General features: G+C 45.1%; 1 protein-coding gene across 1 annotated transcript in view; it reads right to left on the bottom strand.

Moving 5' to 3' along the window:
• Tiam2 (T cell lymphoma invasion and metastasis 2) overlaps window positions 1–18,566 on the bottom strand; it is a 128,490-nt gene that overhangs the window by 11,303 nt on the left and 98,621 nt on the right. Inside the window, exons 16-18 of the mRNA XM_023712191.1 lie at window positions 3,625–3,804; window positions 732–800; window positions 69–194 (exon numbers count right to left, since the gene is read on the bottom strand). Coding sequence (XP_023567959.1) covers window positions 69–194; window positions 732–800; window positions 3,625–3,804 — 375 coding nt within the window. The remainder of the gene's footprint in view (window positions 1–68; window positions 195–731; window positions 801–3,624; window positions 3,805–18,566) is intronic.

Here is an 18,566-nt window from a genome sequence, read left to right as displayed (position 1 = left end):
TTTTTTTTTTTTTTTTTTTTTTTTTTTGGTTTTTTGTTTGTTTTTTAAGTAGAAATAAAAATACTTACTCTAAACTGTGAGGGAGTTTCCAGTATATCAAAGTCAGAGGAAGCAGAGATCCCATCCTCCAGAGTCTCCAGAAACACCTTCTGAAACTCCAGCATCTCTGGCAAGCTTCCAAAAAGTGACTCCATCTAGGGGAAGGTCAGGTTTGAAAAGGGTTAGCCAGGACAAGCTAGAGGCCTGCTGCTTCTCAGGCCCACACATCAACCACAAGGAAGCATTCCCAGGAAAGAGGCAGAGGTGAACGTTTTGCAGAACACACAAGGTATATGAGAGAGACTGCAGCTCCAGATACAATTCCTATCAAAGATAACTTTTAAGTGGATGTAAAATTTTTGGAGTTCAAGTCAGGAAGAATAAAGGGCAGCAGAAAAGAACTAAATCCTGGGATATTAACAATGCACACACTGAGAAGTGTGCTGGCCCTACCTCCTCCTATGCAGAAAGAGCACAACTGTCCTTCTGCCTTTTACACGTTGGCCATCGAGCTCTGCAGCAGAGGCCATAGACATCACTTAGGAGGAGGGCACACGTGGGGCTTTCTGAAGACCCCACATCTCAGATATTCTTGCGGAATTGGTATATATAGTTCCCTAAGAAGTATGCGAAATGAACAGACTCTGGGTTAACAAAAGTTCGATTAATATAGAAGCAAAGTGAATATTTACCTCATCTTGGGTAAGGAAAGTCTCATTCTGAAGTGGCTCCAGGTACAGCTCAAAGAGGCAGCTCAGATCCTGCAAGAGGAGGAGAGTTGCATGTAAGTCTGTCAAACACCCAAGAGATTCCAGTATTCCTCGCAGCAACCCCAACTACTCCCATCAGGAATACTGCCATTTGTCGTGCTGAAATTCTTGATCTTAAGAGTGGTTATTTATGCTCACCTAGTGCGAAGGTTAATACCACAGAACCAGCATCACCTGCATTCTGCACGTTTCCTTACAGCCTCCTCTCACACTCTGCTTAGTGTCTTGTGGACAGAATACCCAGTCACTAGACCCCTGGAGCCCATACCCTATGAGGGATGTGAAGTGTGGCTGAGTCACTGCTGCTGCAGGCGTGGCCACAGCCGCTGGACACCTGGCTTCCTTTTCAGTACGAGGGAGCACAGTGATAGCTCTAGCATGGAGCTGGAAGATTGGGGAGCTCTTCAACATTGGGCTTCATATGCCAGCAGAGTTTCATACTTCCATGTTCCAAATGCAAGAAAAACATTCCAAAGATTAGCAGTCATGTTTAAAATCTAAGCCATAATTGAGGCTATAGTTAAGTTGGCTCTGGCAGCACAAAATAGTGGGAATTCACTGTCTTTACAAAATCTACTAAGGTTTTCTTCTAATTTATTCACTTGAATCCCAGACCAGTTTAATTTAGTGACAGAAAAATAATTCAGAGATAGAAAAGATTTCTCTCTCATGTTTTATTTATTGTGAAGAACTCTGAGTCCTAAAATCCTAGACACGGTAAACTACAAAGTCCGCTCAGCTACACTGACTCCCTCACCTACAAGGGGCAAATTTAAGACCCTGCGAGCTTTGCAGAGCCCAGAGCACTCCCAGAACTTTCATGGCACCGTAGTGCCGGTTCTGAAAGCAAAGCCAGGCCTCTGATGCTGATGGGCTTTCACAATGGAGACTTCCCTCCCTTCATCCCCACATTCCACAGCAGCCCCAGATGTGAGAAGTCACTCAGTACATCCTGCGGAGCACACAAATGTTGCAAAGTTCAAGGAGCATGCAGGGATTCAGGTTAAGGAATGACAAGGGAAATTCTGTGTTAAATATCAACCACAGAAATTTAAAAACAGTGGGGAGTGTGTGAATCACAGTGGGTACCCAGTGTGGTTATTTGTACAGACAGTGACAGTGCAGCCGTCACTCCCAACCAGGCTGGGGCCAGCAGCTCAGAGCACTTACTGCACAGCAAGAGCAGGTCACGCTGAGCTGGGGGTGACAGAGCCATGAAGCCAGAGGCCCTATGAAGACAAAGCGCAGGTTTCTTGCAGAGAGATGAGGGCTGGTTCCTCCTCTCTACCGGACCATAACATCCACCTCAGAATGCTACCCTCCTAGTACAGTGTGGCTTCCCAGGAAGGCAGAAAACCATGAAGACAAAAAAAGGGACGCAGGCCCTACTTTGAACTCTGCTTCCGCCTCTGCTTGCTAGGGCTCAGTGACTTTTCTCAAAATACTAGGAGGGCTCAGAAGTCTCAAAAATATCCACAGCTTGGGCCAGCCAGATAGCTCAGCAGACTAAAGTGCCTGCTTAGGCAGATACACCCCCAGGGCTTTGAACCCCCGGGGGTACACTGAGACAGCCACTGAGACTGGGCTTGGTGGCATGCACCTGTAATCCCAGTGCTTGGGAGGCTGAAAACAGGAGAATCACTACGAGTTGTATTTATTTAGTGAGACCCTATAGACCTGTACTAAATACATTTTTTTAAAAAAAAACCCACAGCTCACAGATCTACTTGGACAAAAGTCACTGTGGATATAAAGTCTGAACTCCCTGGTGGCCCCTTCATCTCTCTACATTGAATGCAAAAGAATACATAATGGAAAATGAAACTCAATTGTCATCTGTCCCTGGTGGCTTTTCTTTCTTCCCTATGGACCAAAGGAAGGAGCTTTGTCTAAGACTTTTGGTAAAGTTCAGGGTAACAGCAGTGATAGGATAAAAAGGAAAGCTTGCATATGTCTTGTAGAAAAAAAAGGTATGAGCCATACATGTGGCAACCTGAACTCCCAGACTGAGCACCTTACTCCTGGAAGAAGATGGAGGCCAAATGGCAAGGATGCCCAACATGTACCCAAAGTGCAAAGCCAGGGCTGGATTCTCAGCTGCTGCTCTGTGCTCTTGTGGCGATTGACAAAATAAATTTCAAGTGGCTCCAAAGCATCAGCAAGTACTTAAAGAACTCTGCTTTCCCAGGCTCTTCTCTCTATAACATGGTTCTCATCGCCATAACTGGATGCTGATGAGATAAAAGAATTCTCTGAGTACTCAAGGGGCCCAGGAGATGGCTCAGTAGAATAACCACTTGCCTGGCAAGCACAAGGACAGCAGCCATGCCTTAACCATGGCGTAAGAACACTCCATGGGCCTCGGATGTCAACAGGTCCCTGTATGGGCTCTTCAGTAGGTCCATATGTGGGCTATCACTGCACAGTGGCCCCACAGACAGGGATGGCCTACAGTCTGGTTGGGATCCAGGCAGGGTCTAGCCACGTGCATAGATTACTCCCTAGTTCCTTGTCACCTGAAGTGATCTCCAGTCTGTTACTAAAGCAGTACAGACTCCCTCCCACAGATTGCAAATGACAAACTAGAACATCTGTTTCCATAGTGAGAACTACCTTGGTAACAAAATGAGCCAAGAAACTAACTTTTTTCTGGGTCCCCTCAGCTCTTGCACTCTCACCCTCCCTCTCCTAATGCTTCTAGGAGCAGGTGTCTGCTTCATGATTGGCAGGTGTCTGAGACAGAGGTGCTCTGAGGCCTCCGCACGCACACAGCTTCCCATCAGCAGAGGACTGAATGCCTGGCATTCCCTGGTACCTTCACATAAGACTTCTCCGTGTCCACGAGCTCCTGGATGACTTTCCGGAGGCGGTCTGCATCAGACAGGTGGCGGGCCAGAGGCCTTGGAGGTGGGTCCTGACTCTCCCTGGGTCCTTCCATACTCTTGTTTTGGGTGTCGCTAAAGCCCCTACACAGTGTGGTGATCTGTTCAGCACTCTGAGAGATGACAAGAGGTAGAAAGTAATGATCAGGACACTCGCAATAAACATCAGCAGCCCACCAAAGACACAGAGGATCTATCTGCCTGGCACTCACTCCAGAACCTTAGAAATCTGTGACAAGGGCAAGCAGTTCATTCACCTCAGACCACTCTGGCAATCATTCGAGTCCAGTGAGGAAAATGGTGTCTACATGATGTTTAAATTATGCGCACACAACACATCCAAGTGTAACTCTTTTTGCTGTCTTGTTCTTTGCCAACCGTGAAAGGCTGCCGTCTGCCTTGGAGCCAGCTGAATATGGACTGAAGCCTCCAGTAACTATGAACTAAATAAACCTTTCTTTCCTTCATTTTGAGTGTTGGGTATTTGTCGCAGCAACAAGAGAAAAGTAAATGAGACAATGCCTGACTTTGATCCATCATTCTGTGGGACAAAAAGTTGAGCTTGTTAGAAAGATCTCTTAATACTAACTTCCCTTTCTTTGCTTGGATGTTTCAGATGGAGACAACTGATACACCAGTATGCTGGTCCACCACAGTGGCCTGACACATGCTTTCTATGGTGAAGTGAATGCCACAAGGCAATCCAGGCTGCTGTGGCCCGCCTACCCATTTGTTCTACCTCTATCGTAACAGTGTCCTCTCCACATATGTTGAAAGTACACAATCAAGATTAAAACTCAATACTCATTAACCAATTTGATGGGAACCAATTGTGAGCTTATTCTGTCTTTAAATAACTAGAGGATAGTTCCATCCAAACCTAGACTCACCAAGGTTGGAAACACCCAAGTAAAGTCTAAGGTAGTCTAGAAACTTAAACAAGCTTGGAAGAAATGAAAAATGCATGGCACTTGCACAGACAGAAGCATCACTCTGGAATATTTTGCTGTGGAAAGCTTCAACCAAGCAGTGGCTTCTCACGTGGTCCTGACAGGAGCCTGGCCAAGGGAGAACCACAGAATAGCCCAGACATGCAGTGGAAAACTGGGCTGAGCAATACACAGATCCTGGCTTCTCAGATAGAATTGCTTCTCCCCTTATGAAGAATCCTGGGGCACAAGTTAGATCAAGCGGGAAGCAGTGCTAAGCTAGACAGACACATAAAGTAGGAAATAATTTGTGTTCAATACAAGACAAAAGCATAAGGAAGTACTAATGATTCTCCTTGGAAATACATATTTTCCTTTCTTTTTCTTCCTGTTAAAATGTGAAGGCATGCATATGTCTGGCAATGCCTGTTAGAAGACATGTATTTCAGGGTAAGACTTCCAAGAAAAAGAGTTGATTTTTAAGCACCAATCAGAATGCAATTTGATTTTTCATAATGTCTCGTTTGTAACAATCAAGCTGTATGCATCATCTTTTGAAGACACTCCAGCGCTGTTCAGTGACACACAGCACAGTACGGCCAACAGGTGCTATCTGACCCTTCCAGGATACAAGCCTCTGAGGAACACAAAGGAATATAAGGGCAACAGCATGCATCCTGCCTGTCCTCACCAGTGAACCTCGACACTGGGCTCAGATCAGCTTTGCTGAGGGCTTTTAGAAACGCTGTGCTGAGACCAGGGCAATGAGGAAGCCTGGGACCCCATCACGGGGGGGTGGGTGTGAAACGCTTCCCAAGTGATGCTGTGTGTGACCTGCAAAGAAAAGCTGGCCTGCCTCACAGGACAGCCGTATCTGCTTGGGTTTCCTGGAGGGCATGCAGACTCCAGACTTCACCCTTCCCCACAGCTGCATGGAGAGGCGGCCACATGGAAGATGTGTGGAAGGACATGCGGCACACGTGGGAGGAAGGAGGCAGAATTGTGTCCCAAGCCTGAGCTTCTGGCTTAGCTCTCTTCTAACTGCTGAAAAGCCCATGATAACAATACTCAAACTCTTTTGAAATCTCTGTCCTGGGATTTGTCCTCAAGTTCTGACAATTTTGCAATCCTGAAAACAAAGTTAGCAGAGCTGTGGCAAGTTATATTAGGCTTGCATGCATTGTATAAAAGAAGATCTGACGAAATGCACCATAAGTTAAATGGCATCTGGTGAGCTTACAGCTTTGCCTTGCTGGGATGTCAGAAATCACACCTAACGATGCAGTGTTAAAATAACGAGGTTTTAAAAATAAAGTATCTTGCCATTTTAGAAAATGAAAATTCATTTAAAAAACATGTCTGGTTCTGAAATTGTTCAATATCAAATCTACTTTTCAAGGTACTACAGTGAAGTGCTCAAGTGCTGCCAAGACACCCTTAGCACATTTAATAGTTGGGCTGTGAACATTACCTCGGATTGAAAGGAAGGCGGGCTCCCAAAGGGAGTACAGATGTGTTCTGCAGATGACAGGTGAACGAAGCACCTCGTGATCATACTGCAGTTCCTCTGTTCTCGGGTGGTTATCCACACTGAACCCCTAAAGGTGGATTCAATGTGGGGCTCATGAGCACATTCTAGCAAGAGCAATGACTTCCAAGTCCTCCATGTCCTTACTCATGAAAAGCAGTAGTGGTGTCGATCCCATCCAAAATCCTAAACTGCTCTGGTTCTGGGAGCAAAGGGAACATTGCTCACCACCAAACATAGGTAGGGCACTGTCACAGAACTCAAGCATTCTGTCTACCTACCGTAGCCCACTGAGGCTTTCCAGTGGCAGGGCAGGGAGGCGCAGGCAGGTCCCTCATGGCTTAGACCCCTCTCCTCGCTGCCTGTCCACTCCTCAGCAGGGCAAAGGCATCACTGGCATGCCTTGCTTGCTGCCTCCCTTGACCTCGACCATGGAGTGAGGGTTCTCCTGGGCCCTGGGTTCTAGAAGTATCATCTGAGATCTAAATGCAGCCACCACACCCACACAGACAGTGGGGAAGTCCATTAGGCCAACCCTACCCGCAGGGTGAGGATCCTGCTGAGAAGAAACCCGGGCCCACTGAAGCGTGGGCCCCTCATTTACGTGTTTGCCACAATCAGCACTAACATCTTGAGTTCATTGTGGGCACAAATATTTTCTTTAAAAGATTCATTAAAACAATTAAAATTGTTCCCAAACTGAAAAAGCCATGATACTGACCCCCTGCCCATTTTTTCTTCCTTTAGGTTTTCAAGATTGCACTAAGGTTGAGCCCTACTTGCAAATGATTTGACCTTATAAAGAAGTGTGGCTCACTCAGGAACAGATGTTTAAGCAGTTATTTTTGTTTTTGTTTCAATACATGGATAAGGACAGCTTCTGCCTCTAAATAAAGAGGCTGAACTGTGTCTGTTTTCAAGGAACCCACAAAGCTGTCCTTAAGGGTAACACTGAAACGGCTTCCTATGATCAGGCCCCTTGCCCTAGACCCTCTAGAGGAATGCAAGGGCAGTTTTTTCCTACCAAATTCTGAGCCACTCCATGATCCTCCTAACTGGATTCAGTACAGTCCTTTTCAGCAGAAAACCACAACAATCTCCTCTTCACGTATGTAAAATCTGTCCCCCTGATCCCAGCAGCCTTGATATTTCCTCTGCTCCTACTTGGAGACATCAGTGCCTGCAGCTTTTCCATTTTCTTGTAGGCTTTAAAACATTTAGAAAACAATTATTTGAGGATGAGTACATTATGTCACCCAGAATTATTTCAAGACTGACTGAGATTTCATAGCTGCTGCATGAAATGCTGGTGTTGATCAGAAGGCCTTTATTGCACAGGAGCCCAGCTCTGTCCCCTCCCTTGGGCTCAGTGCTCCACGAAGCCCTCCTTAGTCAGGCTCCCCATACCACAAGCTTTGTCAGAGGCACCTCTGCAACCCTGGGGTTCAAAAACATGTCTAGCCTAAGGAAAAGGGTGCAAAAGTAGTCCACAACTTGGGACAGTATTTCACATGGAAATACAAGTTTTTGCAGTGTGTGCTACTTCAGCCAAGAATGTGAACTTTAAGGGAAATTAGTAAGACATTTAACCAACACAGAGACCTACCAGATCCTATCATACTGCCATGTTAACTGCTCTGTCACAAGTTGATCTCTTGCTACATCTCTGGCTGCCACCCAGAGCCACTTCCCCTTTCACTATACTGAGCCATTCACCTGGTCCAAGACTAAGTCTGGATAATGTCCACAAAGACTCACCATACCAGAATATCAGCCCAAAAGCTTAACTTTCAGCTTCCTCTATTGATACTAAAGAGAATAATGAAAAAACTGAAACTATGTTTTAGGCCTGGAACAAGGGGCTGATTATCCTGAAGGATGATCTAGCCCTGACAGGGCAGCGTTCATAAGCATCGTGTTCTTACATACTGAACACAAAAGAATTCTCAGTTCATTGTCTGGAAACCAGGAGGAGGCTGCATTTCTGAGTAATCTCAGAGTGCAACTACAGTGTCAGCTGTCATAGTCTAACAAATTAGTTAAGTCAGGAATGTTCCCCTTAAGAAAGCAAGACTAAAAAGTCAAAGGATTTTTCTCAACTTACTCTGTACTTCATTAAAGTCATTGCTGATTTATAGGCAGATCTCATCTCCAAATGTTACTGGCAGGCTGAATCCACAAGGGCCACAGAGTAAGGTTAGGTGACTTCTCCAGAAAGACTACGGGGCAGAAACAGACCCTGGATCCGAGTTAAGGTAGCTTCCTACCCCACCTAGGGCTTTCCCCTAGAACTGAGATGGGCCTTGGTCCTATAGGTCCTGGCTTGGCTGTTCTGGGCCTCATCACAGCCCAATCAGGGCTGCAGAGCTGCACCTGAGGGATTCTCCAAGGCAGGGAGAGCAGGGAAGGAGTGAGGGCAGTCTGTTAGCATGCTGGTGTTGGTGTTGGTGGGAACAGGCAGTAAACATACCTTCAGGGGGATTAGTGACATTTATGTTTGGGGAGCAAATCTTTCGTCTTGGAGCAATACTTTGGAAGTTCTAGGAAATAGCATGAGGCTTTAATACTTACCAAAGAGGTAGAAAAAGCAGGAAGAAATCCTCCACCCCCACCCAAGCCTCATATTCCTTGTTCTGTGGTCCAGACTATTCTGTTCCCAAAGTTTACAGTAGGCAGAATGAGAAGGTAAACTGAAAATAAACACTAAGTTAAAGATGTTTTGGTACAAAACACAATGAGATACACTGCATGATAACTGACTGGGAACTGTCAGGAGCAGTGACCAATGACAGATGCTATCTACTGACCAGAAAAGGGACATGATGTATTTGTAAGGGAAGGAATCTGGTCTCTGTATTTTTTTTTAATTTTTTATTTATTTGTGTGTGTGTGTGTGTGTGTATGTGTGTGCGCGCGCGCGCATGCGCGTGTGGCCAGCTCAACCCACCAGGGGGTGGGGCTGGCTGGCATGTGGTGCTGGGGGATTGAACCGTGGTCCCTGTGCTTTGCTAAGCTTGTTCTAAGTAGGTGCTCTAGACCACTGAGCCATCTCACCAGTCCTGGTCTCTGTATTTCGAAGTAACTTTCTTTATGTATTACGTCCTATATTAAAACTATGCATGCATAAATTGTTATAAAATGGAATGATATATATCATGTAATAATAAATACAGAGGTTAACACTGCATTTAAAGTTATTTTAATTTTTTTATGTATTTAGTACAGGGTCTGTAGGATCTCACTACACAGGTCAGACTCATACTGATCCTCCTGTTTTCAGCCTCCCAAGTGCTGGAATTACAGGCGTGCGCCACCACGTCCAGTCTCAATAGCCATCTCAACGTGCCCCGGGGGTGGGGCCAGCAGGGCACATCAGGGATTAAACCCCAGTCCCTGGTCCTGCTTAATCAGGCACTTTAGTCTGCTGAGCTATCTGGCCAGCCCTTTAATTTTAATCTTTTGGTTTAGCTGAATTTTCTCAGCTTATATAGATACTAGGTTTTTTAAAATAAAATCCTTTCTTATTACTTTACAAAAAAGATTTGAGGCAAGAAAGGCCCATAAAATATTGTGTCCATAAGGATCTGTGACAAATGAGATTAATAGTCCCTTCCCTTATGATCTCAGACTGTGGCAGGAAAGACAAGCTTTGAGAAGGAATCCAGATGTATCAGGATGTGTAGGGTGTGCTGAAAAGGAGCGAGCAAGCCACTCTGGTCAGAGCAAGGCCAGGGGCGCTAACACCAAGGCTGAGACTATAGGTAAACCAAGTCAGATGCCCTTGGCCAAGCACGGGGCGCAGCATGTGTGGAATTTGCGGGAACTGACGGCCAGAGTAGCTGGGGTCAAGGGTTGGGTCATGCAGGGAAACAGGAGAGGCAGGGGCCCAGCAGGTACAGTTAAGAGTTGTGGCTGCCAATGCAGGAGGCTGTGACCCTTATGTAAAGGCAGGGGAGAACCCTAGAGCTCAGTGTGGCAATCCCTACCACCTAGTACACACCTATGCATGACACGAGGCCCAGGTTCCATGGCGTGATGGCATTTGATGGTGAACACACACTTGGCCAGCCCCAGTCACAGCCCCTGCTCCTTCCCCTTCCCCTTTCACCCACAGTGTTAAGCCAGAATCAACACCAGGGCTTCCCAGTGTACATACTTTGACCTCCGCTATCTTAGGTATTTTTTCCAAGGCAAAAAGTTTACATAAACGGGCTCTGCAGTTAAAACCCTGGCCATGGCAATTACGAGCCATGTGACCTTAACTGACTTCTCCCTAGTTCAGCTTACACACTTGCAAACCAGGGGCACCACTTCACAGGTCATTCAGAGGATTCAAGGAGGTTATAAATACCTAACATGGTCCAGGGACAAGAGAGTCCACGGCTCACTTAAAGCCAGGATTTGTATGGCACTTTAATGCCAGAAGTCTGCTATGTTCAGAAATTCAGAAGAATTAGTGTTCATTGGGGCCCTGCAGGTGGGCCAGAAAAACTGAATTTTATTGTATTAGTCATTTTATATCTAGTCCCTCTTCTCTGCCAGGCTGAGCCGTGAAGTTGGGGACGGGGCGCATGCAGGTAACAGAATATGACGACACACAGTGGAACACAATATCTCCAACTGAAACGACAAGGTTCTAAAGGAAAACAAAGCAGAGAGAGGGCGGACAAGGCCAGGCGCAGCCAGCTGCAGCTTCCACAGGTTCCAGAGCAGGTAACGGTCTGCCCAGCAGGGGGAGCAGGGCCACTTAGGAAGGGCGTGCAGGAAGGGCAGCCGGGACCTGAGGACATCGCACTGAGAAGGCCCGAGCGCTTCCCCCGCACTTGAGTGTGCCTGGGGTGAATGTGCAGTGCCCAGGCAGCGCGGCACGAGGGCACAAGACCCGAGGTCCTGGAGAGGGGCGGCCCAGCCCCCGGCCCTGGCCAGGCCCCGGCTCCCGGGAGGGAGCAGCCAGGACGCGCCCGGCCCTCCCCGCCTGCGCCTTCTGCTGTTCCCTTATTTAATAGCAGCTTGGTCAGAATTCAGGAGTGAATAGATGCGATCTCTCTGCCAAGGACATCTCAAGGGCTTGGGAGCAACCCTCCACAAACAAGCACTCCGTTTACATAAAATACTGGCGGTTTCTGTGCTCCTCTGATAGAATTTACAGAAAGAGCGGACCTATCGAGTCCGCTGAGCCAGGTCCTGTGTTTTCTCTTCCCCATCTTTCACCTGGAAAGAAAGAGCTTATTTCTGATGTTTAGACTGCAGTCAAACCTAATCTTCCAGAGAGGGGCACAAGAGCCGAAACGTTCCCTGCTTTCCGGGTGCAAATCTATGACACCCATGGGATGAAGAGATTTTAGGGAGCCTCCGCTGAAGCGACCAGTGAGCTAAGGGCCGCACTGAGCATCGTCATCAAACTATGGCCTGCAGGTCAAATCCAGCCTGCTGTTATTGTATAAAAAATTTAATTAGAGCTCAGCCAGACTCATTCATCTCCGTGTTGTCTACTGCTCCTTTCACATGGCATCACTGAGGTGAGTCGTTTTGATAGCCCTGCACAGGAAGAGCTTAAGGGAATTGGACTCAGATCAAAAAGATTTTTTTTTTCAGTTGAAACTCTAATTAAACTGCTATTACAGATTAGAAACCACGAATAAGAACTTATGTCCAATACAAAACCTGAGACGCTTTCAACTGTGTCAGAAACTGAGTACTGGCTTGGCCAAGCTCTAGGGCTCAGAAAATGATGCCCAGCTCCCGCAAATGGCCTTTGCTTTATGTTGCATTGCTTCCTGCATCTACCTCCACCCCAGTGCTGGGGATCGAACCGGGGCTTTCACACTGAACAGCATACCCAGCCAGCCCTATTTTTAATTTTTTGAGACAGGGGCCAGGAAGATGGCTCAGTGGATAAGTGCTTCTCTGGCAAGTGCAGGGGCCTGAGTTTAATCCCTGGTTCCACAAATAATAATAATAATAATTAAAAAAATAATTTTTGGAACAGAGTCTTGCTAAATTGCCTGGGCTGGGCTCAAACTTGTAATCTTCCTGCCTCAGCTCCCCATGCTTGCCAGCATTACAGGCGTGCACCTCCATCCCCAGCTTTGTGCTGCTTTTTGATAGATAGGGTGGCTTTCACTTCCTTTTCCTGTGATTTGAGGCGATATCTATAATTAGACTTTCATACGATCACCTTATCCCACTTAACATTCATTCTATACATATTTATCTAATTTTAAAAGTCTCTGAATAAATATCCTTCAGTTTTGAAGGAAATGTGTATTTAGCAGGGACTTCTCTTCCAATTCTATTTTCCACCTACTCTTTCCCACCCATTGGAGATTATCCCATAGTACAGCCCCCCTTTTTATTTTCTTCCTTCAGTTTCTTCTCACTGCCTACTATTATTCTGCTAATCAATGCCATACACCAGTTTGAACTTGTGTATGTTCAACAGCTCTGGTCTCAGAACTAATGCTTTTATCTAACACTCTGGTTCTAAATGGTTTCATGTTTGCTGCCAGTTTTCTGAAACACAACCTTCTATTCCAGTTATGTCCCTGGAATAGATGGCAACTGATAACATATTACTGAACACTCTTTGCAAAAAAAGGTCTTTAAATATTGCACATTCTGAGAATTTTACCAGTTGAGATTGCTGCCTTTTACATAATGGTTGGTTGGGAAAGCAATAAAAAGCTTATCCTTGTTTCCTTTTTGAAGAACAAACATGTCACTAACATCAACCGTAATGAAATTCTTGGTGACACAGAGCTTGGACAAATATTTCTTAGCCAGTAATTTGAGGGCAAGTAACATCTATACTATTAACAGAAAACCAAGGATGACAGAGCTGAATGCTAAAACAAGGAGACCCTAACAATCTCAGTATAACAGGCTGTGCCCAGCTTCTGGATAGCTCCACCCAGTGACCTAAGCCTTGGCTATCCCTCAACTAAGCCTACTCTATCTCCACTTTCCTAAAAAAACTCACTTCATTCAAGTTACAATCTATGTGAGACCCTGGCTGCTCCACCTACAAAAATAAAAAGCAGCATAGCACCTGGCTTCCGGCTAAAGACCAAGCTGTCTGCTTTAAGAGCAGCTCTGGGCTGCTGAGAAGCCAGACTCCGCTATGCCTACTTCCGCTGCTGGGTGCCTTTGGTGGGCATCTAACACCAGCACTGGGGCTGCTGTAGTCACGCGCTCTGCTGGCTGCTCCTGCTGTCATGCTGACCTTATTGTGGAACATAAGTCCCGGGTTCTCCACAGAGTCTTGAACTTCACTGTGACACCGACTAATATGATTTCCTTGTTATCTGTTTTTCATTGTCCTCAATACCTGGAGCCTTATCACTGAACAAGTAGTCTTTAAATTAGATGTCATCATATATTGTTGCCATACAGTAATTTCATCTTTAAAACATTTCCCAAGTTCCCGCAGGACAGAAGCTCCGAGGCCAGCACAACGGGGGTGGTTTCTCTGCGCTGCATTTACATTTCCCCTAACACATCTCCCCACCACCAGGAATGTGGCAAAGAAAGCTGAAGCAAACCCAGAGTTTGAGAAAGTTCATTTATAAAAAACCATTGTCCCTTTACAGGCACTATTTTAAAGTTATTTTGGCTCTACATAAATGTGGTTTCACAAGAAAAGAGCTCTACAGGAAAACAAACATTTGACAAAAGGGTGCATTTAGATAGTAAAGTTAGTGGTTACAAGGACCCAGGGTGAGTGAGGCTTTCCACCTTCAGGGTCACTGCAAGCCCCAAGAGAAGTCCCACAACCAACCCCACAGAAAAGAGCATTTCTGGGCAGTGAGTCTTTCCAATCACTGCACTCATTGAGTCCAAAACTGTATTTTAAGTAGTTTAAAAAAAAAAAAAAAAAGGTCCACAGTCTACTTATTGTACCATACTATTTTAAGATTATACACAAAAAATATTGAACTCGTAACTATTCAGGTGAAAATGTCAGGTATTAATACTTAGTACTCCAGGAATTATGAACTTTTGTTTCAGAAATTTCAGTCCAACAAAATTACTGAAATTTTTCTGGTAAGTTAAATTTGTGAAATAGATTGTTTAAAGGCTAAAGGTAAAATATCAAACCAAAGAGATTTTAAAAAAACACCACACTTTGTAGCCAAGGTTTTGTTTCTGCTTTTTGTTTTTTTTTTCTTTTGGTACCAGGGATCAAACTCAGGACCCTCTGCTTGCCAGGCAGGTGCTTATACCACTAGGCTATCACCCAAGCAGCCAAGTTTTTAAGTTAAGCTAAAAACTAAACAGTCATGTCCAAGTTTCTAACATTATTCTCAGCAATTTATCAAAAAGTTGCCGTCTTTACATCAATTCAAAAGTAAATATACCATATTTTCCACACGTGGCATTTAAACATGTAGCACCACCCCAGCACCTCTTGCAATCAGCCCCATGTTCTCCCTGTTACATGGAACAGGGGAGTGGAGAAACCAGCTTCAGAATCCGACAGAGCCGTATCAGGAGTCCTGCTCCAGCACTGACTGGCTATCGCATCCTGGCCTGCTAGTTAATGTCACTGGATCCTGAGTTCTTCATGCTAAAATGGCCTGATAACATCTATTCATAAGGTTGTGGAGAAAAGGGTGTGAGATGATGTATTTAAAATTCATAGTACACACTTACATCTAAACATCAGCAATCTTGCTTTAGTGTTCCTTGCCATTTTGAAAGTCATTTCCCATCCATGGGTCTTGTTTAATTTTGCCTCACAACCACTAACTTGTGTGGAAATGTAACCTACTCTTTTAAACTAATAGAAACTCAGGGATAAAGCAGTTCTTCTAAGGCCTCCAGCACCCTTGTCTTTCTACTTCATGCAACAAGTTAAGACAAACATCTCCTTTCTTTCCCAACTTAATACAACAGAGGATGGAAACCCTTCTAGTTAATTCTTTCTTATATATCCCCTTTCCAATGGCATACTACAGACGTGCTGCTTGATACAGCCCTGAACATGGGACAGAGTTGACCCCAAGGGACAGCAATGCTCAGCCGCAGAGACAACACCACAGTCAGCATGCTTCACCCTGCCTGCTGTGTTTCTCTTCAGAAGAAGCTGAGCCGTGATTTCCCACAAGAGGACAGGTAGTAGGAACAGCAGTTCTGATTAGGGGGAATGAGAGGGCCATTTCCTTGCTTGGATTTACTGTAAAGCCTAAATTCCTAGAGTACTTGAGTATTACCATCTGCAATCTCTTGCTTCCACTGGGAAGCAGAGCCATGGATGATGCCCAGCTCACCAAGGGGGGGTGACTAAAGCTGCCTGCAATTGCAGGACACCCCAGGGCAGTGTGTGTACAGTCGTCCACCAGGTCCTTCCCTTACCCCTTTGGCCAGGTGGTACTTGTACAACACCTTGAATAATTACTCTTACGTCTGAGTGTGTTCCCTTAGGTCTTGATGATCAAAGATGCCACACAGGCCACTAGGAAGAACTGGGGCCAGAACTCTCTCTCCCATGCAGCGTGATTTGTCTCAATCCAAGTACACCCCATCACACTCAGAAAATCCTGGATTTTTCACTTCTAATGTTCAGCTAAATAAAATGCTTGAAATCTGGTTTCAACAAAAGTATAGATTTTGGGAGGATATCATAAACGTATAAATACATAAATCTCAAATCATATCCTAATATTCTAGCAGCCTCAATTAAGCATCAGTATTTACAAGGGTTTCTTGCCTTAAATGAGCACAGACACAAACTAGATACTTCTTTAATTACTATTTTAGTTAAAATAGCTTGGTTTATTAAAGCAGTGTGATAGTCAAGGCTCGGAAATTACTCACATTCTTTTTTGACAGGCTCTCAAGAATGATGGTAACCGCATAGGGGATGGTGCTTGCTATGCACGTACATTCCTGAGAGTTCACCACTATCTAATCTACAATCTAACACTGACTACATAACAGAAATAATGTAATAAAGTTTAAGATGGCTATTATTTTCAATAAATAGATTTGCAATTTCAATAAAATTTGTAGAAAATACAAAGCAGTGAGAACTGTTTCCCCAGAGCTGAGGACCTAGGAAACATATGCATCTGCAGCCCCTCCAGCAAAACCAAACAGAAATGTGATCGTGACAGAATGCAAATTAAACTCTTGTTAAATCGAATGACCAAAAAAAAAAAAAAAAAAAAAAAAAATCTTTAAACTCCACCTTGGATTACTGACTTGATAATCAGTCTTTCCCTCTTGATAACTTATCTATAAAAGCATCACATTCAAGTCCTCCATACTCAAATGAGAGGAGAGCACAGCCATCCCACCCCTCCTGATGCCTGGAAGCCCCAAGCCAGTGAGGCCAGCTGGGCTCCCCTCCGACCTCCCCTCACCTTGAGACTGAATGACCAGGAAGGCAGCGGACTCTGTAACATCCCAAAGCTAGCAGAACGCAGTGTGGGAAGGAGGTGGGAAGGCTTAGGCCTCCTCGTCGCGCAGAATGCAGTACAGTTTCTAAGCAGCTGACCAGGAAACCCCCCGCCCAGGTCAATACCAGGCTGTGATCTTCAAGGTGACTGCAGCTCTCAGGGCTTATCTGCAGCTATTTTCTAACCTCAGAGAACTTAGGTAGTTGGCAAGGCAATTGGCCACATGGGAGCTAAACAAAGACAAAGGGAGAAGGAAGCAGTGGCACCAAACCAAAGGATGAAAAAAGAACCAACTGAGGATTACATTTTAAACAACATTCTCCTTTCTCCTTGTTAAAGATGTATGGAATTTTTCTTGACCCGATTGTCTTGCTCTTGTTAAAAACAACCAGAGACAGATACTGCATGAACAATCCAATCTTTACCAAAGCTCCAGAGATGGAGCAAAGTCCATGTGGGTGCGGTGGTCAGTGCTCCAGGCCGGGTGGGTTTCTCAAGGCCTCCCCATCCTCAACCTCATCTCCACACATGGACTCATCAGCCTTTCACCACAAAGACTCTATGGCAAACTACAGAATGACTCAGGGCAATGGCTCAAAACTTACATTCTTTTTAAAAAGGGAAAGCAGCTACATCATAGGCCCAGGGCATTATTAAAAGGGGAGAATCTGAAAAAGAGTCAGAAGCTAAAAAGAGAGACTCAAATCTTCACCAAGTGCACTACTAAAGTTCCCATTCGGTCCAATCTCAGAGCACACTGGAATATCAAGACATCAAGGTGACTGTTTCAAGCCTCCTGGCAATGGCTGATACCTGAGCGGACCTCCACGAAGACTTTGCTGAACACATCATATGTAACTATCTCTTCCATTGTTGGTAAATGTTAAAGGTTAAGTAAAGTTTGGGTTGGCGATGGAGCTCATCAGCATAGCACTTTCCTAAGATGTGTGAGGCCCAGGTTCAATACATATACAGCAGTGTGGATGTGTGTGTGTGTGTGTGTGTGTGTGTGTGTGTGTGTGTGTGTGTGTAAGAGTCAAAGCACTTGAATTGCAGCAAGGCAAAATGGGATTGGGACCGCACCACAGTTCCTTTAAAGAACAGGAAGGGGGCCGGCTAGATAGCTCAGCAGACTGAAGCTCAGGCAGGCACAGGGACCAGGGTTCAATCCCAGGCATGCCATGCTGGCCCCGGCCCCGGAGCACTAAGAGGGTGACTGAGACTCAGCGTGGTGGCACACACTATAATCCCAGAGCTTAGGAGGCTGAAAACAGGAGGATCACTACAAGTATGATCTGTGTAGTGAGATCCTGTCCTAATTAAAAAAAAAAAAAAAAGCAGGGCGGGCAAAAGCCAAACAGACTTAGCTACTTGCCCAGGTAGCGAGCAGGGAGGCCCATGTCCTCCTTACCATGCTCTCAGGAAGCAGCAGCCCAATGCCCCCCCCCCAGCCTTGGCGTATAAATCACCCCCTCCTACCCCATCAGACACCTGTTTACTTTACCAAAGAGGTCAATAAAATCTGCACTTGGGACTGGCATTTAAAATTTTGCCTAAAAATATTCTTACTAATTACAGAAAATGAAACTTTTTTAAATGCAAAAAATATATATAATGTTGCAACTGGTGTTCAACATCGGGAGACATCTAACTACCACCATCAATGTAATCTATTCCGGTCTCAACTTAATGATCTATCTCCCATTTATGACTCCTTAATGCCTCTTAGCACATTTTTAAAAAATTAAAACATCACTAGCTAATCCCACCCAGCAAATCAGACTTGAAGATAAAAACCATTCAGAATGCCCTTTGACTGCAGAGTGATGGTGCCTTTCCTAGAGTAGGTACCTGATAAGTGATTGCAGAATGTCAACAATATTAAGTCAGATCCAGACAAAATGACACAAATGCTTCAAGTCACAACTGCGAAGCACAACTCATACTCCTAAAGGGGTAATCCATAGAAATTGTCAGATTGGCACCTCTCTGGAAATATGTGCAACTTTTTTTTCTTT

This window comes from Octodon degus, unplaced genomic scaffold, assembly GCF_000260255.1.
Source record: "Octodon degus isolate 3935 unplaced genomic scaffold, OctDeg1.0 scaffold00024, whole genome shotgun sequence".
In the NCBI taxonomy this organism is placed as follows: domain Eukaryota; kingdom Metazoa; phylum Chordata; class Mammalia; order Rodentia; family Octodontidae; genus Octodon; species Octodon degus.
This window is presented reverse-complemented; position numbering and strand designations above follow the sequence as displayed.